General features: G+C 41.1%; 1 protein-coding gene across 1 annotated transcript in view; it reads left to right on the plus strand.

Annotated features, from left to right (window-relative positions):
- RYR3 (ryanodine receptor 3) overlaps window positions 1-26,619 on the plus strand; it is a 566,641-nt gene that overhangs the window by 298,758 nt on the left and 241,264 nt on the right. Inside the window, exons 17-20 of the mRNA XM_063652550.1 lie at window positions 223-356; window positions 1,924-2,165; window positions 11,998-12,190; window positions 22,709-22,925. Of these exons, the coding sequence (XP_063508620.1) occupies window positions 223-356; window positions 1,924-2,165; window positions 11,998-12,190; window positions 22,709-22,925 (786 nt within the window). The remainder of the gene's footprint in view (window positions 1-222; window positions 357-1,923; window positions 2,166-11,997; window positions 12,191-22,708; window positions 22,926-26,619) is intronic.

The raw sequence follows: 26,619 nt of genomic DNA on the forward strand, positions 1-26,619 counted from the left end.
GGGCTAGAAAGAAGCCCAGACTCATTTTCCCAAGAAGCAGTAGGCTCTGAGGCATCACTCGCTCCTTCTGGGTAAGAGGCAAAGCTTCCTTGGCTATGAGCTGGCTCTCCACGCATCACCTAGCCCCCACCCTTTATGACTCCTTCCTTCATGCATTGTGGTGGTCCTGCCCGCTGTGCCCTCCTGGTGGTCCTAAGGTTTGGTGGGTGTGTCCTGCTGCAGGTTCTGGATATCCTGTGCTCCCTCTGTCTCTGCAATGGGGTTGCAGTAAGAGCCAACCAGAATCTGATCTGTGACAACTTGCTGCCCCGGAGAAACCTGCTCCTGCAGACACGACTGATTAACGATGTAACCAGGTAAAGCCACCACCATCATTCCAAATGCCAAGCGTAGTTCTGCCTGTCTTGTCTCCAAGCAGGAAAAGAGGGCTGATCTGAACTCCAAAGTTGCCCACCCATTGTTTCCATGATGATACAAGTATATAAGACAAGACCAAGCCAATGTGCATTTCCTATGACTAGGGCCTCCAACCCCTTTAGCAGAATTCCTCAAACTTTTGTGTGTAAGTAGCTGAGGATAGAGTATGTGTAGCATCTGAGTGCTAAAGAATTTGACCTGAGATGGCCTACCATGTTTTCTTTTAAACATTAATGCAACTCTTATAACTTCATAATATATATTCATATTTATTTTTATATACCAACTTTTTTTTCTATAATCTCTTCATAGAATGGATGTCCCAAGTGAGACTGTGGCGTCTTGCATCCTCTGGCTCATGGCCATGTATCTGACTGCTGTCTGTGAGGATCAGGGTGAAGAGCAGGGTCCCATGCAGGACCCCTAGCTTGCTAGTCCATACACGTGGCTGCACGTGAGTCATGTGAACTCACTGGACTGGGACTAGGCAGGTCTGCGGTTTTGTAGCCACTTTCTACCTAGGCCTACACACTAATCCACAATGGCAAGAATAGAATCTTCCCTCTGAAGTGCAGAATGGCCCAAAGACCTGAGCTGTCACACAGACTTACTTTCTTCATGGTGCCAGCCGGGTTTTTCTTTGCCTACCTAAAATAGGGCATAGCTCCAGCCCAAGAACAGTTCGTCTCTAAAGTATGATTCCTAACATAAAAATTCTAAGTGGTGTATCTTAAGCTTTTAACCACTTTGCTGGATACATTAAAACCTCTTTCACTTAATGAGGTTGCCTAGTAATGATTTCTTAATGTTTTTAAGAGACCAGTGTTATTAATAATGCTTTGGTAACAAAGCTGCTATACTGAAAATAAGGGTGCTTATACCAATTGACCAGAAAATGGAATTCAAGTAAATTTTTTTTAACTTAAAAACCAAAGGTTTGTAATCGTACAAATCTGTGTAACATTTTCAGCATCGCTGCCCATGGTTGGCACTCAGTAAACGTTGGTTGCCTTGAATGGAATATTAAAAGAAACATTCTTTATGTTTTGTAATGAAAATGTTGTTCTGTTGCGTCACACTAAGAACTTGATCAAGTGTTGAGGGTCCTAAGCTTTTTCTAGTCTTTTTTTTTTTTTTTTTTTTTTTTGAGACAAGGTCTCACTCTGTTGCCCAGGCTGGAGTGCAGTGGCATAATCATGGCTCACTGCAGCCTTGAACTGCTAGGCTCAAGCAGTTCTCCAACCTCACCCTCGCAAGTAGCTTGGACTATAGGTGTGCACCACCATACCCAGCTAATTTTTATAGAGACAGGGTCTCCCTTTGTTACCCAGGCTGATCCCAGACTCCTGGCTTTTAGAGATCCCTCCCATCTTTTGAGCAATATGAAAAACACATCATTGCTCTTGTCCTAGGTGTAAATGGGCCATTGCCTCCTATGGTCTGGTTCAACTTGCTTTCTCAGCTTTTAAGGGTGTGTAGATGCCACTTGCCTATGTTTAATTTCAGTATCCGGCCAAACATCTTCCTGGGAGTCGCGGAGGGCTCAGCCCAGTACAAGAAGTGGTACTTCGAGCTGATTATCGACCAGGTGGACCCCTTCCTAACAGCAGAGCCCACGCATCTGCGGGTGGGCTGGGCCTCTTCCTCAGGCTATGCCCCGTACCCAGGAGGTGGAGAAGGATGGGGAGGCAATGGTGTTGGCGACGACCTGTACTCCTATGGCTTTGATGGACTTCACCTTTGGTCAGGTGAGTACCTTGCTAAAGCTTTGGCTCATAATCTCACTGGAAATGATGGAGGCTCAAATTATTCAAGCAGAAATGACCACTTTCAGTTGAAATGATACAGACTCAAGAGTCTCAACTAATTAAACGGTTAGGTGGAAAAGAGTATCAGGTTAAAATAAGACTCATTTACACCATTACTCAGACAGTTCCTAGCTACATGGTCTAATGAAGATCACTTCTCTCAAGCTTGTTGTATCTGTATGAGCCTTATTGTATGGAATCGTTAGGATTATATGAGCAGAGACTCAGCATTTATTCACTGAGCAGTGAGTTACATACTTTCTCATTTTTCTCTTATTTTATCCTCACAGTGACCCCTTAAGGTAGAAAATATTGACTTCATGTGACAAACGTGTAAACAGAAGCATAAAGATGGTTCAGTAATTTATTCAAAGTCATACTAGGAAGGATCCAGACCTGACTACAAGTCCATAATCTTGTCAGCACAGCCTGTTGCTTCATAATACAATTTATAAAATGTCTGGATCCATGCCTAACACACAATAGGTGCTAACCTTTTTAAACAAATTCGGAGCTTCCTTTTTTTAGATAAATAATTGATGCTTTTCCCGAGCATGTCCATGGCCCGTGCTTGTGGAGGAATGTCTTGACTTCTGCCTGGGTGAAAAACACAAGATTAACTCTCAGGCTTTCATCAAGAAGAAGAGCCCTACCTCTCCTGTCTGTTGTCCAAAGCGTGTATTTTCTGTATCTTTTGCAAAACTGCAATTGGAGACATCGCATCCCTTATAGAAATCCCTTACGTAAGCATTGTGTCACGTGCCCGTTACGTAAGTAACCATGACACACATTCTTCCTCAAATCCAGTACAAAGAAAAAGTTTACCTCTACAGGACAAACCTATATATTTTCTTCTGTAACTGGTAGCTACGTAACTCATCACATTTTCTTCCTTCCCTTAGCTTTCTAGTTACAACCTAATTGCCTGATGCCAATGATGAAGTCAGCTCAGGTCCCAATGACATGCTTCTTTTAATTGGTCTTCATTTTCAGTTGGTCCACATGGGTTTTTTTGTTGTTATTTTAGGAGCTATGTTGCATTCAGCTTCAACACTTTAAAACTGTTAGGAATGCTGTAAACATTTATTTGTATACTTATTTATCCTGGATCACTGCCATGGGGGAGGAATGAAAAAAAGCCTTCATTCATGTTCTGTGTGTCCCAGAGGACAATGTGGTCCTAACATAAGTGGATTCAAAATGGCAGGATGAGGGGGTCATGTGAAGGGAAAGTCTTATCTTGTGCTCTCATCCTCCCAACTTAACCTTCCCTAATTCTTCATGGAACGTGGAGCTTCCCTTTGTTCTCATAGTGTTATCATGGAGCCACTGAGTCTGTGGCTATGAAGTAGTGACCTTAAGCTTAGGTTATCATCAGATATCATACAGTTCGCGGGAAACTGTCTCTGAAGAAATGATCTGAGAAGAAAGAATCCTTATGCTCATGCACCTTTGCGGCTCCTGAGTGTGGTAGGATTAAGTCTGTGAAGGAATTAACAAGACTGACTTGTAAAACTTGTTTCACACTCCTGCTGACTGCTGCCTATCTCCCACCAACTCGCCACCATAGCCCAAGAATGTTCTCTGGAGCCCAGCTACACCTGAGAGGGCTCTGCATGGAGACTGGCTAAGGAAGTATGAAGCATACCTAGACCCTGGGGTGAAGCAAATTGGACCCTTGTTTCGAAGAGAGACTAATCATTCTCAAAGGAAAAAAATTTAGTCTTTTTCTGACTTTACAGCACTGCGTGGGGCACTTACTGTATTCCTGTATCCCTTTGTAGAAATTTGAGGAATTAATACATCAGTGAGTCAGGAGGCATGGAACCCATTCATGGTGCATCCATAGAGGGCTACTCCGTGCATTTCAGGACCTGAACATCGTGTCTAATTGTGTATCATTCCAGGAGTTTACAGTTTCCCATCCTTTCCCTCATCCCTCCTGTGTCCTCTGAAGGCAGGGAAGCTGGGTGCTCCAGGTTCATGCCGAGCATCACTAGCAGTGGCTCCTATGATTGGAGAAGTGGGAAGAAGGCTGGTGACTCAGCTTTTCAAAAACTGATTGTGGCTCTCTGAAATGGCCCACACTTGATGTTGTATTGCCATGTAGGTGCACTCAAGGGATTTCATCCCTCAGTCTCCAGCATCTGATGAGACATGGAGAAACCAGTGTCTCCAAGTTTTATATGTTTCATTCTCACCAAAACCCAAAGCTTTCCTGGGTCTGGGCATCATTCTGACTTCTCCAACCAGCACACAGGGAACATATATCTTGCAGAAGGGATTGGAATATGTCAGGAATATTTCTTCAGCTGAAGAAATAAAGTTTCTGTTGATGTCCCCCACCAGGACAGCCATGAATTTCAGACTATCTTATGAAAAGGTAATTGTCTGATGAAGAAATGAAACGGAAATAACACTCCAACTTACTACAGGAGAGAATGGTGCGTAGATAGGGGGATATATTAGAAAGTGGTCATCATAAATTATTCTCCTTTTATTTGAGATTTAAATGCCCAGGTCATTACCTTTAAAGTTATTTGTGTGCATAAATTAAGCCACTGCCTTGAACATACTTAAGTATGTCTTTAACATGCTTATTAAAGTACAATAGATTTTGCAGTAGTTGGAAAGAATTACGGTGCCTCTAACACTTTGTCAATGGAAGGTCAAGAACAAACAGCATAGCTTTGGAGTTATGCCTGGGTTTGAATCCTAGCTCTGCCATTTAATGTTTCTTTTTTTTTATATTGGACAAATTAACCCCTCAGAGGCTCAGTTTTCCTCTGATAAAACGAGGATACTATAAGATTCTTATGAAATTTAAATAAGAAATATGAAGTCCCTGACACACATTAGATACACAGTAAATATGAGCTACCTTCCCTCGTCATCTATGAATTGCACTGTAGTTATAAAGACCAAATCCAGAGTCCTTGGTACTTCACTCAAGACCATGAGAATAGCCCAGTTAGGGCTACCCCAGGAATATCTAAGGGAATAAAGAACCCCAGTTCCGTGCTGAATGAGAAAAACATTCTCAAAGTGACATCCTGGAAGTATGAATGAGCTTTTTCTCTGTGTAGGGGAGGACAGCCTTAATAGGCCTTTTTAGCCATGGAAGCCTGGGAAGTCATTTTCAGGCATCAGGTGTGGGAACATCTGCCTCCTCAACTCTGTCTAACCCTCCCTACAGAGTCCAGGATCAATTCAGACACTGTGATCTTCTCTTTGGAGGAATGACTTTTTTGTGATGGTCTCACTTTCCCTTTCTGGATGGAGCCTCAATAGGGCTTTCAGGATAGCACTTGGGAGTGAATTCTGCTCAGAGCAGCCTACACAGTATGTTACTGGCTGGGGGAAGTTTCATAGGAGGAAGCATGTCTCCCCTTCCCTTTAACCACTTTTTCCTCCTCAGAATTGAAATAAGCAAAAGAATTCACCATCCCAAGAGACGAATAGTATGGAAGCAAATGAATGGAGTAAAATTGTGTTTCCTGATATATTAAGACTACTGACTTCTCAAGATAATTTACCTCCGCAGTCAGATCTGCACAAGGGGACTTCACCTGTCTCCCAACTAAGATGAGTTCCAGGGTATTTGTTTGTTTATAAAACACAGGCCGCTGTGACTCAGACCTTTCCAACCCCAGTGCTATGTGGACAAGATCCCAGGAGTAGCTGCAGAAGAGCAGCACTTTTCTGTCTTTGGATCCCCTGTCATTCCAAATGGCTAAATATTTGTGCTTGTATTATAATGCCAAACTCTGCAGTGCCTGGACCTGTGCAAGTGCTGAGCATCGCTGTTTCCAGTTGCCTCGTTACTCATCAGAAGGGACTAAATTCTGCAATAATACACTTTGAGGTTAATTGAAGATGTGCAGCATCTGATTAAGTGGCTTTTAAAAAAAATCATATTATAGGGTTTGGAATGGCCTTTCCAAGCTTCCTGGGCCCTTCAGGTGGGCCTGAGCCTCCAAACCAGGGGACAGTTTTTCCTCTTGAGACTGGCAGAGATAAGAACCGCTGGCCTCTTGCAGCAGATGGTCTCTAGGATTATTCAGAGTTCCTAATATCATAAAAAGCACTTGAGGCTGCTCTTAGAAAAGCTCTCTGAAACAAGTTTGATTTTTCATTCCATAGTGTCACATTTCCGCTGGTTGTTCTAAAAGGGTCAAATACATTAAACATACTTTAAAATGTGCATGTTTTTCAGTACTGTCTTTCAATAAAGAAAGTAGATTTTAAATCACTTTTTGGATTCAGCCCTCAATGCTATAATTTCCCATATTGTTGTTTTTTTCTAATACTATAAAAGGTATAATATTCCTACAGTGTCCCGGCAAACTTTTCTACTGTTAGCCTAATAATTAAGGTTCCTGGAGTTGAAAAAAATGCAAACAAATAGCACTTGCTGTGGGTTACAGTGTGTGAGGCACTCTTCTATTGCTCTATATAGATTAATTGATTCAAAACTCATAGCAGTCTTATGAGGTAGACATTATTCCTGTTTAACAGATTAGATAACTTGAGTCCACAAAGGTAAGTTACTTGCCCAAGGTCGCACGGTAAGTGACAGAGCCAGAACTAGAGCCCAGGCAGTCTGGTTCCAGAAACTCCTTAACCACTATGATAAACTGCCTCTTAAGTGGTACACAGGACATCATTTATTTACTTCATTAAAGAGAAAAGGATAATAATGGTACCTTACAAATAAGTCTTTACAGCATCCCTGTGGGTACCACTGTGCGCATTTTACAGATGGGGAAGTTGAGCCTCTAGTAAAATCATAGGTCCTGGTTCATGCAGCAGGTAAGGGCTTGGGATTTGAACTCAGTCTTGTGTGACTCCAAGGCCCCTCCAGCCTCCCTTTGTTATCTCACTGCAGCTCAGTTAAAAGGATTTGCATCTTGTTTAAACGTGGAATACAAGACCCTTCCTAAATGATTAGGAAGCCATGAAAACCCCTCACAGGGATGGAGATTACTTTCTCTGCATGTGAGGAGATTTATAAAACACACTATGTAAAAGCAATGCTACGATTCCATCATTTTCCAATTTCAAACTCTTCATACTACTCACATTTTAAAGTGAGGTATACTTCATCAGATGACCTTTTACAGTGTGAATATGATATGAAATGGGCTCTCTTATCCAAATAGTCTTCCCGTGACATTGCTCTAAGCACTTGCTAAGTATATCCTTCATATCCAGTGATTATCAACAGTTACCCTTTCATTTCTAGATAATATTAGTCCCAACTCTGTTCTCTACTGTACAAGCTTTAAAAATAGGCCCAGCCTATGAAGCCTATGAATTCAATTTGCTTATAACTTTTCTTAACAAGTGTTCCAAAGGAAACTTCTACTTTGAGCCCAGTCTCTTAGAGAAAAGGTGGGAAAAGACAGTGTCTTTCACCACGAGGGCATAATTGCTCCTCCTGGTGGTTATTTTCAATGGAAAGAATAAGCCAGACGGGGGAAATTCTCCCAGCCATATTTCCTCTGGAGGGCATATGGCAGCTATGGCTAAATAAAGTTCAGAGCTCAGCTCCTGTTGGTATCAAAGCCCTGCTGCAGATGAAGAGCATCCCCCATGAAAGCTGCTCTTTGTCTTCAGTGGCCGAGCCTCAGGCCAGTGTAGAAGCCAACAGTGAACCCTCAGAGGACAGGAGAGAGGACACTGGAGTCACGATTCAACATTGGCAGTTTTGTCCCAGTTTGTATGATTCTTAGAACATTAAAGAACCTTGGAATTTGTATTTTTATCCAGCAAGGATCTGAATACTTTTAAAGACAATTGTCCAGTGTAGCATTTCAATTATTTCTTGGTCTTCCTCAATTCACAAATATTTGTTAGAATTTGTTCAAGTAGGCTGGGTGCGGTAGCTCAAACCTGTAATCCCAACACTTTGGGAGGCCGAGATGGGAGGATTAGTTGAGGCCAGGAGTTCAAGACCAGCCTAGCCAACGTGGTGAAAACCTGTAATCCCAGCACTTTGGGAGGCCGAGGTGGGAGGATCAGTTGAGGCCAGGAGTTCAAGACCAGCCTAGCCAATGTGGTGAAATCCTATCTCTACTAAAAATACAAAAATTATCTGGGCAGTGCCGTGTACCTGTAGTCCCAGCTACTTGGGGGTCTGCAGTGAAAGGATCACTTGAACCCAGGAGGCAGACGTTGCAGTGAGCTGAGATCATGCCATTGTACTCCAGCCTGGGTGACAGAGTAAAACTCTGTCTCAAAAAAAAGTTCAAGTAACTACAGTGATATTTTCCAGAAGTTAAACTAATGAAAAAAAAGATTTTTTTTAATGGTAAAATAAATCTTAAAAGTGAGACAATTACTGCAAGCTTTGCTGAATTTTAATATATAGATTTTTTTCACAACAAGGACTTGGAACAGGAGGAAGAAAAGATCCTGGGACCTTGGGTATCTAAACTCCATACAATGAGCTAAGAGTACTCAGTGTCCTCAAATGGAGAAATGTGAAAGATGTCAAACCTACACACTCTTCAACTTTGGCTCAGTTTCGTTTTGTTTTTAAATAATTTTACCTATAGGTGCTTCAATGAGGAAGTTGTTCCTCTTCTCAGTGGTGAAGCAAGGTATTAAAGTTATAAAAACAGAGTCTAAGGCCACTCCAGACTATTTGCCAATATGCATTGAGTACATTATGTGTAGCAGCACTCTTAACTGTGCAGGTGGTCCAAGCTGGATGCTCCTGTCCGGCTTTATTGCCCCACCATATCTCCCTCTTCCAGCCCTCATTAACCCTCACCTTCCAGCCTTACCAAACTCCAGCCATTCTGCAACTATGTTAGACACTCCTCTTGCTTTTTCCTTTCATTTATCTAGTGAGCTTTACATTCTCCAAGTCTCAACTTGTTCCATGCTCCCAGACAGATTCCCAGGCATCTTCCTCTCCCTCTAGAAGGCAACACATATGTACCTACATTCCAATATTTATCGTATTATTTTTTATTTAAATGTCCATTTCCCACCAGACTATGGGCCTCTTAAGAGCATGAGTTGGGTCTTCTGTCTTTGATCCCCAGTCCCAGATGTAGTATCTGGCACAGAGGAGAGCCTCATTACTGCTTATGGAAGAGTGAGAGGGAATGCAATATGGCTTTGTCAATTACCCACATTAATTAGAGGGAGCTGTCTAATCTTTTTTATTAATTAAAAAGAGCACAGTGATTTCACCATTTAAAAATTCACCACTTAGTTTAGAATCTGTTATAGGTTGAGTATCCCTTATTCGAAATTCTTAGGACCAAAAGTGTTTCAGGTTTTAGATTTTTTGGGTTTGGGAATATTTGCATATGCATAATAAGATACCTTGGGAGTGGGACTCAACTCTAAACACAAAATTCCTTTATGTTTCATAAATACAAAGCCTGAAGGTAATTTTATACAAAATTTTTAATAATTTTGTGCATGAAACAAAATTTTGACTTTTTTGATGGTGACCCATCACATGAGGTTGAGTATGAAGTTTTCCACTTGTACCATCATGTCAGTGCTCAAAATGTTTCAGATTCTAGAGCATTTCACATTTTGGATTTTTAGATTAAGGATGCTCAACCTGAACTAGACTAGCAGTCACCACAGAAAACATCAAATAGTTCTAAACTGGGATTATAAATATTATATAGCAAAGATACATGCACAAAATTTGTAAATAACTCATATCCATCAGGTGGGGATTTTTTTAAATTACCTTTTCATAGCATATTATACAGCCATTAAAATTAAATTTCTAATGAATATTGTATTATACAATAAAATGTTTGTGATATAATTAGTAGAGCAAGCTACAAAAACCTATTATACCCCAGTTTGAATAAAAAGTGTGTGTGTGGGGCCGGGTGCGGTGGCTCACACCTGTAATCCTAGCACTTTGGGAGGCCAAGGCAGGTGGATCATGAATTCAGGAGATTGAGACCATCCTGGCTAACATGGTGAAACCCCGTCTCTACTAAAAATACAAAAAGTTAGGCGGGCGTGGTGGCGGGCACCTGTAGTCCCAGCTACTTGGGAGGCTGAGGCAGGCTCCTGGCATGAACCCAGGAGGTGGAGCTTGCATTGAGCCCAGATTGTGCCGCTGCACTCCAGCCTGGGCAACAGAGTGAGACTCTGTCTCAAAAAAAAAAAAAAAAGTGTGTATGTGTATAACTCCATAAAATATATATAACTCCATCAAAATAGAGTGTGTGTGTACATATATATTTGGAAGAATTTTTATGGAGTTATATTTTTTCTTTTGTATTTATTTGAGACAGGGTCTCATTCTGTCACCCAGGCTGGAGCGCAGTGGCATGATCTCAGCTCACCTCAGCCTCCACCTCTTGGGTTCAAGCTATCTTTCCACCTCAGCCCCCTAAACAACTGGGACTACAGGTGTGCATCACCACACCCAGCTAATTTTTGTATCTTTAGTAGAGACAGAGTTTCACCATATTGGCCAGGCTGGTCTCAAACTCCTGAGCTCAAGCGATCCGCCTGCCTTGGCCCCCCAAAGTGCTGGGATTATGGGCATGAGCACCCAGCCTTTTTGTATACTTTCCTGTATAAATGGTGACCATTTATAATGAATACATATTACTTCTGTAATCAAGAAACAAGATATCTTTTTTCTTTTGCTGGAAACTCTATTTTAAAACCTAACTTCTCTTTTGTTGCTGTCTTTCTAATAGAAATGTAAACCCGATAGGGGAGGGGTGGGTGGTTATAATTATTAATATTTACTTTTAGAATTTCCAGAATAAGATGATATAGGAAAGCAGAGAGGTGATTTTCCTCACTACTTTAAGTCAGGAAATGATAACTCATCTAGTGAAAGAGATGTAAAGAAGTTTTTTAATCAGTTCAGAGTATAACTGGCAATGTGTTTTCCTGCTTATCTGAAATAATAAAGTTCTTTAAAACAAATAAGCAAACTACGTAGCATAGTTTTTTTTATTTGTTTTTTGAGATGGAGTTTCACTCTTGTTGCCCAGGCTGGAGTGCAATGGCACTATCTCAGCTCTCCGCAACCTCTGCCTCCTGGGTTCAAACGATTCTCCTGCCTCAGCCTCCTGAGTAGCTGGGATTACAAGCATGCGCCACCACACCTGGCTACTTTTGTATTTTTAGTAGAGATGGGGTTTCTCCATGTTGGTCAGGCTGGTCTCGAACTCCCAACCTCAGGTGATCCACCTGCCTCAGCCTCCCAAGGTGCTGGGATTACAGGCGTGAGCCACTGCGCCCAGCCTATGTAGTATAGTTTAACGGCTAGATGGCCTTGCCATTCTTCTCTTTGATGGGTTCTCTATTCAACCCTAGAGCAGTCTAATCTTTTTGAGGAAGTAGAAGACAGGAAAGTCTTTGGGCACTTATAACTAAACAGACACACACACCAGCTACTTCTGAAGAGCGAGCTACACCAGCAAAAGCAGTCTGTCTGTTACTTCAGACACCAGGCCATAGTCTGAACACACATTGAGCAGGTGAAGTTTTTGTTATTTCTCATTCTTAGCAGCTTGAGCATTTCCCCTGAGACTCATCGCAAATCAGGCATGGTGACTGCCCACTCGCCAGCTTAGGAATTCATTTCTCGTTGCTCATCTCACACAGGAAAAGCAAAGTTGCATTTCAAATGCAGTAGTACCTCTGGACCTCTTTAGTACCCATCACACCTCCCCACCTCCCGCAGAGGCCTCTGAGCCTTTCTCAGCCTAGCAGGTGCCTCCAGAGTTCCACAGCCTTCTTCCTGTTCTTTCCTCACCAGGCCGGATACCCAGAGCTGTGGCTTCCATCAACCAGCACCTCCTGAGATCGGATGATGTGGTAAGCTGCTGCCTGGACCTCGGGGTGCCCAGCATCTCATTCCGCATCAATGGACAGCCCGTGCAGGGGATGTTTGAGAACTTCAACACAGACGGGCTCTTCTTCCCTGTGATGAGCTTTTCAGCAGGTGTCAAGTAAGTTATGGCTGTGATTTCATGGAGAGTAGCAGTTACCCCACCTCCCCGCCACCACTGTGAGCTGCGAAGCCAGCAGTCTCCTTCAGGGCTTCAGTACTGTGAACTAAGTTCCCCAGGACAGTGATGGTGCAAGGGCAAGAGCCAGCTAGAGTCATTTGCTCCATCTCTACTGGTAGAACCTCCCCCAGGGGTTGTATTATGTACTCAGATAAACATTAAGGTTAATAGGATAAATCCTGTGTAGAAAATTAATAATTATAAAAGTATTACATGCTCATTATAAGAAAAACTTCAAAGACATAGTTATGAACAAAGTAAAAATCACCTATGATTCCAGTGGTTAGCTATAATCTCTATTAATACTTTGGCATATTTTTCAAGTCTTTTCTTCTACAAATATACATCATTTTTTAATCGGTATCACACCGAATGTGAAGTTTATGTCTTGATTATCTTTTATTCAACAATAAATAATGAGCCTTTTCCTGAGTCATTGAGTATCCTCAAAATGATTTTATAGCCATATAATAGCCCTTTATTTGGCTGTATCATGATACAGCCATTACTCTGCTGTTCAAGTCTATGCCAATTTCATTTTTATTGTTGTAAATAAAATTCTTATGAATATCCTGAAGCGTAACTCTTTGTGTGTTTCTATTTTGTTCCTCCTTGAAATTGGTCAAAATGCATGAATGTTTTAAAGTCTAAATTTATAATTATGTGGCCAAATTGATTTTGAGAAAGATTCTCTAAACAGTTCAGAATTCCTTATCATAACTTTAGAATCTAAAAAGCTCTGAAAACCATAAATTTGTTCTTAACTCATTTTGTAGTAAAATCTAACCTGAACTCATTTTGTGACAAAACTGTCAACAGCAGAAATGAGGCTGTTTTCAGTCTTTCATTTATTCTACTTCTTGTGAATATTTATATGTTTAACTGCAGAAATATTAATGTGTCTGATTATGATGTACTGCTCCTCACCTGGCTGCAGTTTCTGCTTAATGTACGTAATGGGTAACTTTTAAAAAAATTCTAAAGAATTCCAAAGTCTGAAGCACATCTCTAATGATTTCAGATAAAGGATTTGGGCTTGCAGTATCATTTAAAGCAACATATGGGAATGTCCAACTGATTGGATCCTTATTACTTTTTATGGTTATTGGTTATTTTAAACCTTTGCTGATTTGGAAAAATTATACCTTAGAGTATCAATTTTTTATTTTTTATTACGAATGTGGTGAAATATTTTTTAATGCTTATTTTTATGTACTTTTTCCAACACAGTACTTTTGCTAACTTTGTGTTCTCAGCCTTTCTGATATTTATTTTTTGGTCGATATCTTACATATTTTGTATATACTGACTTTATATAGTATATGTAATATATTTACATATTTTTGTATAATAATTTTATATTAAGGATGTTAAACTGTTTTTTATTGGTTTCAAATATTTCTCCCAGTTTCTGATTTATACTTTAACACTTGGGTTTTTTCCTATTGTTTTTTGTTTTTCTTTTTCACAAAAGGAATGTAAGTCAAAGAAAATACCAGAAACCCATAATAGTACCACCTAGAGATAATCATATTAGCTTTTTATATACACAGTTAAATATTGTTCATTTAATTGGGCTTGTGCTATGCATGCTGCTTTCCTATATACTATTGCTATTTCTCTGCCTCTTTCCTTGTACCTACCAGTTGGATGCTATTTTTAATTATTTTAACCACGTTATACATTTTAATGTCTGTAAGGCAAAACCCCACAATAACACTTCTTTCCCAAACTTTTCTCAGCCGTTCTTCATCCCTGTATTTTAAAGAGATCACAATCAATTGAGCAGGAGACCGGAGTCAACATAGAATCGTACTAGTGTCCATGGAAGCCCCTGGAAAGGGTCATGGCAGGAGAAGAGTTGTGGGAAGCAGGAGCTGAGATCTGGGATCACAAAGAAACCATTTCAGGGATCCAGGTCAAAGTGAGGGGATTTTCAGGGTGAAACCACTCTAGTAGGCCTCAGCACCTCATGTGGCTTGGTAAACCAAGATATGTTCATATGTTTTCCAAAGGAGGATTTTGGTTCTGTTTCAATTATATAAACTATTTAGAAGTAAAGAATTGTCCTTTGCAAATGGTACTCAACCTTTGGAATTTGAGACAGATGTGTGTGCATGTTTGTATATATACATAAGCATATTTACAAACATATTCATATAAATGGATATAATATACTGAAGTTATATATCGGCATTGTTTGAGGTTCTTGTAACAAATGGGGAGAACCAGTAGAGTAAAGCTTTACTGAGGTTGAAAATCTTCTCATCACATATTTAAGCCAGGGAATCTTACACTATCTGCAGGCACTGTATTCTAAGAGTTGAAAGTTCTTCTGTGCTGAGGATATTTCATCCCAATTCTTTCTTTTTAAATATGTGAGGATACCACATAGAGCTATTCTCATTGAAAGCCATCAGAAGCATGTGGAAAATGGGGAGTGTTGTTGACCAGAGAGGCGCTGTAAGCACAGAAAAATCTGATTGAAGCAAAGGCCTTCTGGAAGAGAGAAAGGACCTTCTAGCCCTATTTTCCATCTTCCCCACTCCACTCCTTAGGAATAAAGAGAATGAGTACAAATATAAATACAATACAACTGTGTTGGGGTCATCCACCCTTTGACTCAGGACCTTCCCTGAAGAAACAAGGTTACCCTGAGTAGTCAGTTCCCAGGACTGCATTTGCCTGTGTAGCTGGTGGCCTTGGGTCACCCACCATTAATACTCCTCCCACTTTTACTTATTTTGCCCATGTCCACTCATCGTTTTTTACTTATTTTCAAAGGGAGTACACCTATTTCACAGGCATGTCATCTGAAAAAACTACTTAGGCAAATTTAGATCTACGGAGAAGGGATCTTCTCCAGTCTACTGGCTAATGGACTTTTCCACATTTTGTGTTTAGAGAACAGTACATCTGCTCTCAAATGTTGCATAATGATTCTTAATCATTAGTTCATTCTTCCCGTCTCCCTCAGAACAATGAGATAGAATTTTTGTGTCTGTGATTTTTTAGAGGGTAGTGGGGGGATTTTTTTGGAATCCTCTCGACAAGAACCACAGTTAGCAGGTGAAAAAATAGTTAACTGAAAGGTATCCACATGTAGAAGACATTTCTAGGATCTGGTGTCTAGGTCAGCAGATCATGCAGCCTTCTGAGTGCACAGATAAAAGAGAAGCAAAGCTGCAAGAGAAGAAGAATGAGGTGACTAATCATTTAGGAGGCACAACTGCTGAGGAAATTTAAGAAACTGAAGGGTCCAGATGTGTTGACTTGAAGAACCAACAGCTTAGCTCTGAGCACTTTTTGCTTATAGCAACTGAACAGGTGGAAGGCTAAAAAGCAGTGCCAGTGGGGTGTGCAGCGGGGCTTGAAGTCACTCAAGCTTCCTGTCTCTCAGGAAACTATCAGCTCGGATATATTACTGGCTTCGGGTCTCACAGCATGTTGTGATTTGAAGGGAGGTGGAATCACAGGGCCTGTGTAGTTGGGAAATACATCTTACTGAAATGCCTCTAGTGCATCACATGATGACCTTGGTCAGGGTCAGTGCAGGACCTGTACTGGGGGCTAGCCAGTTGCTTATAAATCAAAATAAACCGATTGGTTATTCTACAACCCAGGTGTTACTCTTACATCAACTGGTAAAGTATGGTTTGGTGCTGAAACCCAGCAGTTCTTCTCTGTACTACTTTAGTTCAGCTGAACAAAGAGCTAGAAAGAGAAACCACAATATGAATTCCAAGTTAATTAAAGTATCTTATTGAAAAGAAATGTATTGGCCGGGCTCGGTGGCTCATGCCTGTAATCCCAGCACTTTGGGAGGCCGAGGCGGGTGGATCATGAGGTCAGGAGATCGAGACCATCCTGGCTAACAAGATGAAACCCCGTCTCTACTAAAAATACAAAAATTAGCCGGGCGTGGTGGTGGGCGCCTGTAGTCCCAGCTACTTGGGAGGCTGAGGCAGGAGAATGGCGTGAACCTGGGAGGCGGAGCTTGCGGTGAGCAGAGATCACGCCACTGCACTCCAGCCCGGGTGACAGAGTGAGACTCGGACTCAAAAAAAAAAAAAAATGTATTTTATAATGAAATTGAAAAGAAATTATTGTTTCACCCAATACTATAGAACACTTGCCTGGTTTTATAGCATCTCTCCCAGCAAGATGCAAAGTGTTATGCCCATCTAGAAAGAGATTCTTTTTCTCCCATCATAAAGTCTTCAGGGTTGTTTCTCATATTTATTTTTAACTTCTGTATGGCTTCTAAATTAGGTTTGAGTTCTCTTTCACAGTCCTGTTTCCTCCTGTTTAATGGTCTTTACTGAGATCCTTGTCTTGAATTTTAAAAATAATTTTTATACTTACAAACTATGTTTTTAATAATACCTGATTAGGATGTCCCTGCCAGCCGTCATCGAAGAGCAAAGCTACATGAAGAGCAAGAATCTTTTTCAATTAGATTTACCCACAGTGAAGTCAATGTTAGCATGAGTAATTACTGACAAAACCTACAAATCAATGTCATAGCCTCTTTTCTCTTAATGAATATGCCTCCATAGTTTTCTTAATGTGGTCTGTTTAGACAGTATTATTAGTGCAGTAGGCCCCCAGTGTAACAACCATATTCATTATAGAATAGAATTTGGGATGAGGTATATGTACCTTGTAGCCCACTGAAAAGGTTGAATGACTTAGATGCCAGGAAGCTCTTACTAAAAGTTGATCTTATATACACCCCACAAATGGCATGAATCAGATAGAAAGCATTATACAGAAAGCCATAGTATATAGTGAAATTTGGGTGCTAATTTTTTTTGCAGAAAATTAATGAGTTAGTCATCATAGAATATATTTTATGGCTATAGTTAAACTCCCCATAAATCTATTTAATCATCTTACATAACTCTTTTGCCAGCTCTAATTTATAAAAATAACCATATCCAAAGATAGTATTTGTGGTTTTATTTTCTGTTGGTATTCTCCAGACTTGGCTAAAATTCAGGTAACCAACAGCTTAGCTGTTTCCAGCTTGCTGTGGTCAGTGCTGTGGAAATTATTGCTGAGATAAATATACTTCTTCAGAGAACATGATGGGCACTGGCTGGATTGCCCTGAGCTTTCATCAAACACTAGCCAGAAAGAAATATGAATGTGGGAATGTCCATAACTCAGATTGTTCTCCAGTCTTAGCGATACGGGCTAAAGATGCAATTATGAGTCGTGACTTACGAGTCAAATTCAGGTCAGCAAAAGCTAGCTAATTCTTTCTCCTCTTAACCACAGCTTGTATCCTTTTCTTCTGTGAAACATTATCCCAGCTCTCTGGGAGGAATTCAATAGCAGATAACAGTAATGAGACATCTAGTAAGACTAAAGTGATTTTACACGTTTGCTAGCAAGCTCTGAATAATAATATGATAGCCAACGAAAGGAAAGTTAGTCACCCCCTTTGAGCACAGCACAGCTTTGTCATGATTTTTACTAAATTTTTTTCTTAATCGGTCAATCTTTCAAATCTGGGAATTTGTAATAGGTAGTCCCATCTCTCCTGCAAATTAACAAGCAAAAATGCACAAATCTCAAAGACGAAGTTGAAAATGCTGGCAGAGATTTTTCAATATAATTTGTCCTGTGTTTTCAAAATTAGTCAAGTAAATAAAAATTTCCTCTACACATCCCAAAACTTCACTACTCCCAGGCAGCTCTTACTGAAGCTATTGCTCATCTTTGAGGTGAAAGAATCTAAGGACAGAGTCGCTTACTGTAAACACTTTAGGAAGGAAAAAGTCTTTGAGAGCTGATGAAACATCTGAGTTATAGGAAGAACCCCAGAAAATGATACAAGTGCTGTGGTGGAACGGATTAAATTGATTAATGAATTTGATTTTTAAAATCCATTAATGTAGAGAAAAATCTGAGGATAAAGAGGAACTAATTGTAATGAAATCAGTTCTTAAATTCTCTTTTTTATTTTAAATTTAACATTTTGGGGATGCTGGGTGATTCCATGGAACTCAAGGAGCCAGGGAGGAAAACATGTAGAGAGGGGAGATTTACATTCCAGTTGGACATTTCTCGTTTGTGAATGAGGCAAAGGATTTAAAAGATAAACATTAAGTGCCAGGTAAACCCATTTACTGAGAGAAGTGGACTGGTAGGTTTAACTTTATTGTTTCTTCTTCTACCCCTGTAACTCCATGCTCTGGACAAGTTCTCAGGTAGGTCCTGTAGCTTTTATTACTACTTTTAGGAACAAGAACAATTTTGTCAGTAATTTCAAAGTTCTGTCTGTTTGAATATAAAATCAAAATTTGTATCCAGTTTACAGCTTGAGCCCTCCCCCAGCTTGGGCCTGCAGTATGAGGCAGCTGCTTGTCCACATTGGTCTGCCCCTCCCTAATTGGCCAGCTCCTATTGCAGACCCCTCTAGAGTTGAGCCCCCGGGAGAGATGACTGGAGAGTAGGCATGTCTGATGGAGTCAGTGCTATTGTCAGGTAGCATTGAGTCTTTGTGTAGCAGTTGTACAGTTGCTGCCTCTTTCTTTTCTGGGACCCTTTTGTAGTTTTCTTAGCCTCAGGCTGGGAACTTCTGACCACAGTTCTTTTGACACAAGCCTTACCACTTCTGTTGGCTGCTCCCTCTGGCTGACCCTAAACCTCCCTCCAGATCCCCTTTCCCACATCCCCCAGACCCTGGGTTTCTGATCTCTACTCAGACATTTGCCTTTCTGGGAAGTCCCTTTTCAAGATGGCAGACAGTGGGCTCATTCATGGAGCCCTTAAATAGCCTTCTAGGGAGCACAGTCCTTGGCGTCACCCTGAGCAGAAGGGCACCTCTTTTCCATGCAGCCGTTTCTCACGCTGTCAGCTCTGTCACCAGGAAAATGTGTCCCTCAGTAAACTCCAGAGGACACTTGTCAAGCTTCTACGTGGTTTCTTGAAACCCTCATCATTTGGCTTCCGAAAAGGGAGAACGCTTCTCCCTTTCTCCCTGACTCTGAAAGTTCTCTCCAAAGGAATTCTTTCCTTTATCCATCTAGAGGTGTGTGATAGGCTGTGGCTGATAGAATTGGTTTCACAGTTCTTTTGTATATACTACATAGTTGACTCAGCACTTCACTTTAGGATGTGAAAATATTTAGCATCCTCTGAATTATGGATTCATACATCTAACTGTGGGACCTCAACCAAAACTCTGAGACAGAGGGGAGCCCACTTTCATATACTCAGATAATTAAAGTGAGTTTCAAGTATTTTGTTACCTTCTTTCGGTCGTTCCCTTCAAACCTGAATTGTATCTCCCTAGTTATTACCTTTGATATCATCAATCTGGATCTCGTAGGGCAAATTACGAAGGGGACCTTCAATATTTGTGGCAGTTTGTTGGGTCCCTTCTCACAGACTCTGGGCAGTTTGTTCACAGGCAGTGAGGGGAGGAGCCACAGGTGGTGGGTGTACCTTGGACCATCGTCTGTTCAGTCTGCCTGCTGAGGGCACAGGGACTCTGATCTGCAGGATTTCTGAAGCAATCCAGAACCTTTTCTTCTACCCACTGAAGCACTACACGGTGATGTTTAAAGACCAAAGCTTCTGTATGCAGTAAACACTGATTCCTGCCTGTGTTAATTTATTTTACAGTTTATGTGGCCATTAGAGAAGATAAGATTCAGATTTATAACCAAATGGTCAGTCTCCTTTTAATAACTGAATATAAAAACTAAGCATTGTTCTCATTAAATGCTACCTGAAACTCTACTTTTCTTGATTTGTTATCTTATCCAGCAGATTTTAAAACCTAAGAGAAATTTTGAAACTCAACAATTAGCAAGAGAGCTCATGAATAATTAAATTCCTCTAGAAATCCTCATAAGAGATCATTTACTTGTTCTTGGAATCCATATGCTAGTGAGTAATGGAATACACTTACTTGCTGTACAAGCTACTAGGCATTCAGCTGCTCACAGGAAAGATGCTCAATGAGAAGAGAGAGGCAGAAAATTTCCCACACTAATTCTTTGCCCAGAAAGATCCAATTTTATCCCATGGTTTCCATATGTCAGTAACACAATCTGTTATGTTGCAATCGAATTGGGAAGTTCTCAACAAATAATTTTAAGATTTAGTCATTATTTCCTGAGGTTCCCTAAATTAGTAATACTGCAGGCTAATGACTCAATTTTGTTTTAATTTCATTGTTCAAATTCTTAATACACATAGATCGTGTCCTATTATGTAACACTTAATGTAGGAGGCTTCACAAGGGACAATTGTGATTCTAACTCTATATCATTATTATTGAGTACCTTAAAATAGGAAACTGGGAGGTTTCGTATGATTTCTATAATTAATTTTAAAACAGCATTTTATAAAATGCTTTTCAGATAAAGTGTCTGCTCTTATTGGGAAGGAAAAAAACCTTAGCATCTCTTTACTTAAAGAGGCTTTATTTTCCAGTTTCACGATTAGGATATTTCCACCATCACAGTTATGCAGCCAACACTGATAATATCTTGTAAGGCTGCCCTACCAGAACATTCCAGTGAAAGGAAGTGAGGCCCATTGGAAAGTATCCTGTTGTGAAAGTTTTGCCAAATCATAACTTTTCTCCATTGACCTCATTCCCCTCCACACATACACTCAGTCCATGAGCAATTCTGAACAAGCCTAATTCCAAAACAAAACTGGGTGTGGTTGCTTGGATCACCTCTGTCCAACCCACCATTATCTCCCTGTGACTATTTCAAGAGCCTCCCCATTGGTCCCCAGATCTATCTGCATAGGGCAACTAGGAGAATCTTATATTTCCTTACATTAAAACCCATCAGCAGCTTTCCACTTGGAATAAAATCCTACCTCCTTGCCGGGGCTCATAGACCCTGCCTGATACAGCCCTACCACTCGGGCTCATGGTGTTCTCACCCACGCCACCCTCCTTCTTGTTAATCTGATCCACCCAAGGTCTTCTCCACCTCAGATCCTTTGCACTTGTTCCTCTGCCTGAAATGCTCTTCCTCCAGATCTTGAGCTCACTGGTTTCTCCTTACCCCTCAGAGTTAGCTCACATGTCAGAGAGGCCTTCCTTGACACCATCTCTAGCAGCCAACCCCTTACCTGAGTGATTTCACATCTCCCTTTTTAAAACCCCATCAGATGTCTCCCAATCAGTAATTACGTCTATTTGTCTGCTAGAATACCTGGTCTGTGACACCAGGAATGCCATATACCTTGTTCATTGCTGAATCCCCAGTACAAAAGCAAGTGCTAATTGTATGGGCTCAGTAAAGATTTATTAAATGGAGAAGGGCAGGGGAATGAATGTTGTACATAAACACTGCATATATATTGACTTTTTTCCAGTGTTCAATTACTGTTGAACCTCCAGAGCTCCATATCTCACCACGTTTTAATTATGGAAAACTGGTTGTATTTCCTCATCAATTTAATGTGGTTGCAGTTGACTTGTGAAAGCTCTATTTCTGATTATAAACCTGGGATCATATGAAGTATCATTTTGAAATAGCTTACTTTCACCTTCTCCTTTTTGCATGGGGAACTTTAGGGTCCAATCTAACTCTAACCTAACCCATATATATGAGGCTGACTTTCAGCCAGAATGCTGAATTACAATATTGAAAGACTTCTGCGTGGTGGTAATCAGAGCCTGCCTGCTATTACTGTGAGACCTTTAGTGTCCTTCCCTACTTCATTGGGAAGTCCCAGTGAGCACTGCAGGAGGTGGACCAGGGTGTCAGGACTGGATACTATCAGGAGGATGATATTAAGAAAGACACTGGGATCCCAGTGAGCAAACTCTTGATGCCCATCTGTGCCCATGCAGCCATGGTTGCCTCCTCACAGTCGCCCCCATATGGCTGCTTCAGGGAAATGCGGCCTCCACAGTGTAACATTTTTAAGTAACCTCGCCAGCCAAGTACCATTTGTGATTAATACTGTGATGTTATTTAGTCTCTTCCCCTGAATATTAAAATAAGATTTTACTACTTTCTCCATATAGTTATGTCATGCTCTCTTTAACTGATGTGTGGATAATCTCCCTCAAGAAGTGTTGAAGTTATCACACTGTAATTTTGATATGATCTTTACAGAGAATAATCTCATTATCACTGTTATGTTTTTCAATACTGCTACGTAATATCTATAGTAATTATTTACCTATTAGAGTACAAATAAACTTGATTCTAAAAACCTAGTGGTTTATGTATATAAATGTTTAGGAACTTAGCCATGTTGGGTCAGCTGAGGATCAGCCTTGATGCTCACTTACCCCTCTGCTGCTTTGTTACATACTGGGAGGATGTTTGCTGTGGTTAATCTGAAGTCATTCACTTCTCAACAAAATTATGTTGAGGGTGGGAGGTAGGGATTGATCTTTAATTTTCACTTACCTGGGCTGCAATTTTTTTTAACCTCTGTATTTCTGCTGTCTTCAAATGACAGAGTACGTTTCCTGATGGGTGGACGTCATGGAGAGTTTAAGTTCCTGCCTCCGTCTGGCTATGCCCCTTGCTATGAAGCCTTACTTCCAAAAGAGAAGATGAGATTGGAGCCTGTCAAAGAATATAAACGTGATGCTGATGGCGTTAGAGATCTCTTGGGTACCACCCAGTTCCTCTCCCAAGCCTCTTTCATCCCATGCCCCATAGACACCAGTCAGGTAGGTTCAAATTGCCCGCAGAAGGCAACCGATACAGATGAAGCAATAGAGTTAAATACTTCTTTCTTTCTTGTCTTTGAACCTTTCTTAATATCCATGCTCCAGAATTGTTGTGCAATGTGAACAACTATTATTCTTCACATTTTCACCACGTGCGTCGACTGGGTCTTTAAGGATTTCTCAATCAGTGAACGTGTTGAGCACCTGATATGTGTGTGATATTCTGTGAAGGATAGACAGAAATATTTATGTATTCTCTGGGAATTCTCAACCAAGTTAAAGATGTAAGAAGCAAATGTATTATTTTTTTAAATGGCCAAATGTAATAAATGCAAAATGGACAGTATGCACCAGTAAATACTAGAGAAATCCTTTAGGCCGGAATGTTTCTAGAAGTCTGTGTGGTAAGGGTGGAATTCAGTTAGAGCCTTTAAAAAGCTTAAATGGGGAGGGTCTCCAGGGGTGATATAAAAGAAATGGTATAAATAAGGGCCTAGAAGTAAAAACACAAAGTAGAAATATAGACAGGTGGCAATGCATATTCTCATATGGCTGGGCTCTGGGAAGAGGGAGGAGCATGTAGGAGAAGAGTTGGAAAATAAAATGGAGAGAAACAGGGAGTAGCGTGGAGGGCTCTGGAAGTGCTGATAAATGGATATTTTCTTTTCCCTCCAGGGTCTGTAATTTGAGAGAGACATATTCACATGATATTACAAGGGGCATGCAAGAGCTTTCAGCATTTTCTACACAGCAGGGCTATTTGAATCACCATTCTAGATGTTATAGAAAATAAATGAAAAGAGACCATGCCTCTAAGGCACTTGGGGTTAATAATTTCCCCAATATAGCTCTTTTAGCCTAGAGACTTTCTCTAGCATGCATTTTTCCCATAATATTCATAGGACCCTGTTATATTCATCTATGTGTATGTGTTCATGAGTCTGCTTCTTACCTCCTGTGGCTAATGACTATGTATTAGTCCATTTTCATACTGCTATAAATAACTACCTGAGACTGGGTAATTTATAAAGAAAAGAGGTTTAGTTGACTCACAGTTCTGTATGGCTGGGGAGGCCTCAGGAAACTTACAATCATGGTAGAAGGTGAAGGAGAAGCAAGCACGTCTTCACAAGGCAGCAGGAGAGAGAGAGTGAATGGGAAGTGCCACACTTTTAAGCCATCAGATCTTATGAGAACTCTATTATGAGGACAGCAAGGGGGAAGGCTGCCCCTACGATCAAGTCACTCCCCACCAGGCCCCTCCCCCAACATGTGGGAATTACAGTTTGAGATGATATTTGGGTGGGGACACAGAGCCAAACTATATCACTTTTGATAGCATTTCAGTATTTCTCTGCCTGCTTCACAGAGTACCTTAATGGGGAATGAGAATGTTGATAGGAAATAGGGGGTCGTGAGCTAGAGGTGAGTCTAAGAATTAGATCATCTAGGTCCTGTGTATTCTAGATGTCAGGGAGGAAAACCTTTTCTTCTACCCTCCTAGGTTCTGTTTTTGGGGTCCTGTGAATTAAAATCATATGGACAGATTAGCAAGAGAAAAAAACATTTTAATCACCTGGTATGGAGTTCACAAAGAAATGTGGCTCAGGGAGGAAGTTAGAATTTGGAGCTTTATACCATCTTAATAGGGAAAGGAGGTGGGGAGAAGGGCACTTCTGGGAAAATAAGTGTCTTTGGGGAGAGATAAATGATTCCTAAGGAGAACAGATAGGAGATACGATAGTTCTGTGATAGAGCCTTTTTAGGTGTGATGCTGACCTTTCTCTGGTGGTAGGTGTCAATCTCCCCTGGGAAAAAATTGTTGAATTCTTTTGGGGGGCTCTTTTTTTTAGGCAGATAAGAGGAGTCCAGAAAAAGCCGCTTCCTGTGTCGTTTGTTTTTCAAAGTCTTCAGCTCAAAATAATCCTTATACCACTGTGGCATTTTCTGGACTCCTTCATAGACAAGAAGCTTGAAGGCCAAGGTCTGAAGGAGCTTCTCCATGGATGCAGGGCTGCTGGTGCTCAAGCAGGCAGGGAGTAGAAGCATGAGTGTGACTCCTGTCTGGGCTGCCTCTCCTGACTTAAGTAATCAGAAACATGTGTGTTACTCAGACAGGGCTTTCTAGAAGATGCTGGCCTCAACAAGGGTTCAAAAGAATGAGGTAAAGTTTTGATTGGGGAGACTTGTTGAATGGCTTTGACCAAAATGCTGATAGTTATATAGACAATAAAGTCCAGTCTGAGGTGGCCTCAGATGGAGATAGAGGAACTTGTTGGGAACTGTAGTAAAGGTCACTCCTCCTATGCAAAGAGACTGGTGGCATTTTGTCCCAGGCCTAGAGGTCTGTGGAACTTTGAATTTGAGAGAGATGATTTAGGGTATCTGGGGGAAGAAATTTCTAAGCAGCAAAGCATTCAAGAGGAAGCAGAGCATGAAAGTTTGAAAAATTTGCAGCCTAATGATGCAATAGAAAAGAAAAACCCATTTTCTGGGGAGAAATTCAAGCACACTACAGAAATTTGCATATATAACAAGGAGCCGAATGTTAATCACCAAGACAAGGGGAAAATGTCTCCAGGGCATGTCATTGACCTTTGCAGTAGCCCCTCCCAGAGGTCTAGAAAGAAAAAATGATTTTCTTGGTCAGGCCTAGAAACTTGCTTTGTGCACCAAGTTCCTAGGTGCCCAGTGACCCAGCCACTTCACTCCAGCTATGGCTAAAAGGGGCCAAGGTACAGCTCAGGCCATGGCTTCAGAGGGTGCAAGCCCCAGGCCTTGGTAGCTTCCACGTGGTGTTGAGCCTATGAGTGCACAGAAGTCAAGAATTGAGGTTTGGGAACCTCTACCTAGATTTCAGAGGATGTATGGAAACACGTGGATGTCCAAGCAGAAGTTTGCTGCAGGTGTGGGGTCCTCCTGGAGAACTTCTACTAGGGTGGTGTGGAAGGGAAGTGTGGGGTTGTAGCCCCCTCATAGAGTCCCCACTGGGACACTGCCTAGTGGAGCTGCGAGAAGAGGGCCACCATCCTCCAGACTCTAGAATAGTAGATCCACCAACAGCTTGTACCATGCACCTGGAAAAGTCACAGACACTCAAGCACGCAGGTCCTCCTCAAATGGATGGGTAGTTCTCAGCTCCAGCTGACAGATGCCAGGCAAAAGTATGGGTCCAGTGTTAGCCATCTTCTAAGTTGTCGAAAGCAACTAGAAATCTGGAATTTTATATGAAGTCTCCCATTTCTTATGGATTGTCAACCAATAAACATGAAAATAATATAATAAAAAATCTGAGAGGAAACAAAACTTAGGCTCCCAGTTTGTGACCTCCGTGGAGAGATAGGAGCAAAACACCAGGAAAATACAGAGGAACTCTCCCTTTAGGTAATCAGGGGAGACTTCTCAAAGGTGGTGACATTTGAACTAAATGCAGGAGGATAAATGTTGAAGGTATTTGCCAGGTGCCAGGGAAGGGTGTGTGGTGGGGGGTGTGTGTGATGTGTATGGTGGGGAGTATTAATAAGGGTTAAGGTTGCATATGCAAGGGCACAGAACTGTGAAACAGTGTGGTCTTTTGGGAGAATTTCAAGAAGTTTGAAAAGGATGTGTTTGTAGAGACTGTGATGAGAACTAAAGGAGCACTGTGTATGTGGTTAATACCTCTAGTCTTAGTGTCAAGGAACACTTGGGTGAC

This window comes from Pongo pygmaeus, chromosome 16 (assembly GCF_028885625.2).
Source record: "Pongo pygmaeus isolate AG05252 chromosome 16, NHGRI_mPonPyg2-v2.0_pri, whole genome shotgun sequence".
Lineage (NCBI taxonomy): Eukaryota > Metazoa > Chordata > Mammalia > Primates > Hominidae > Pongo > Pongo pygmaeus.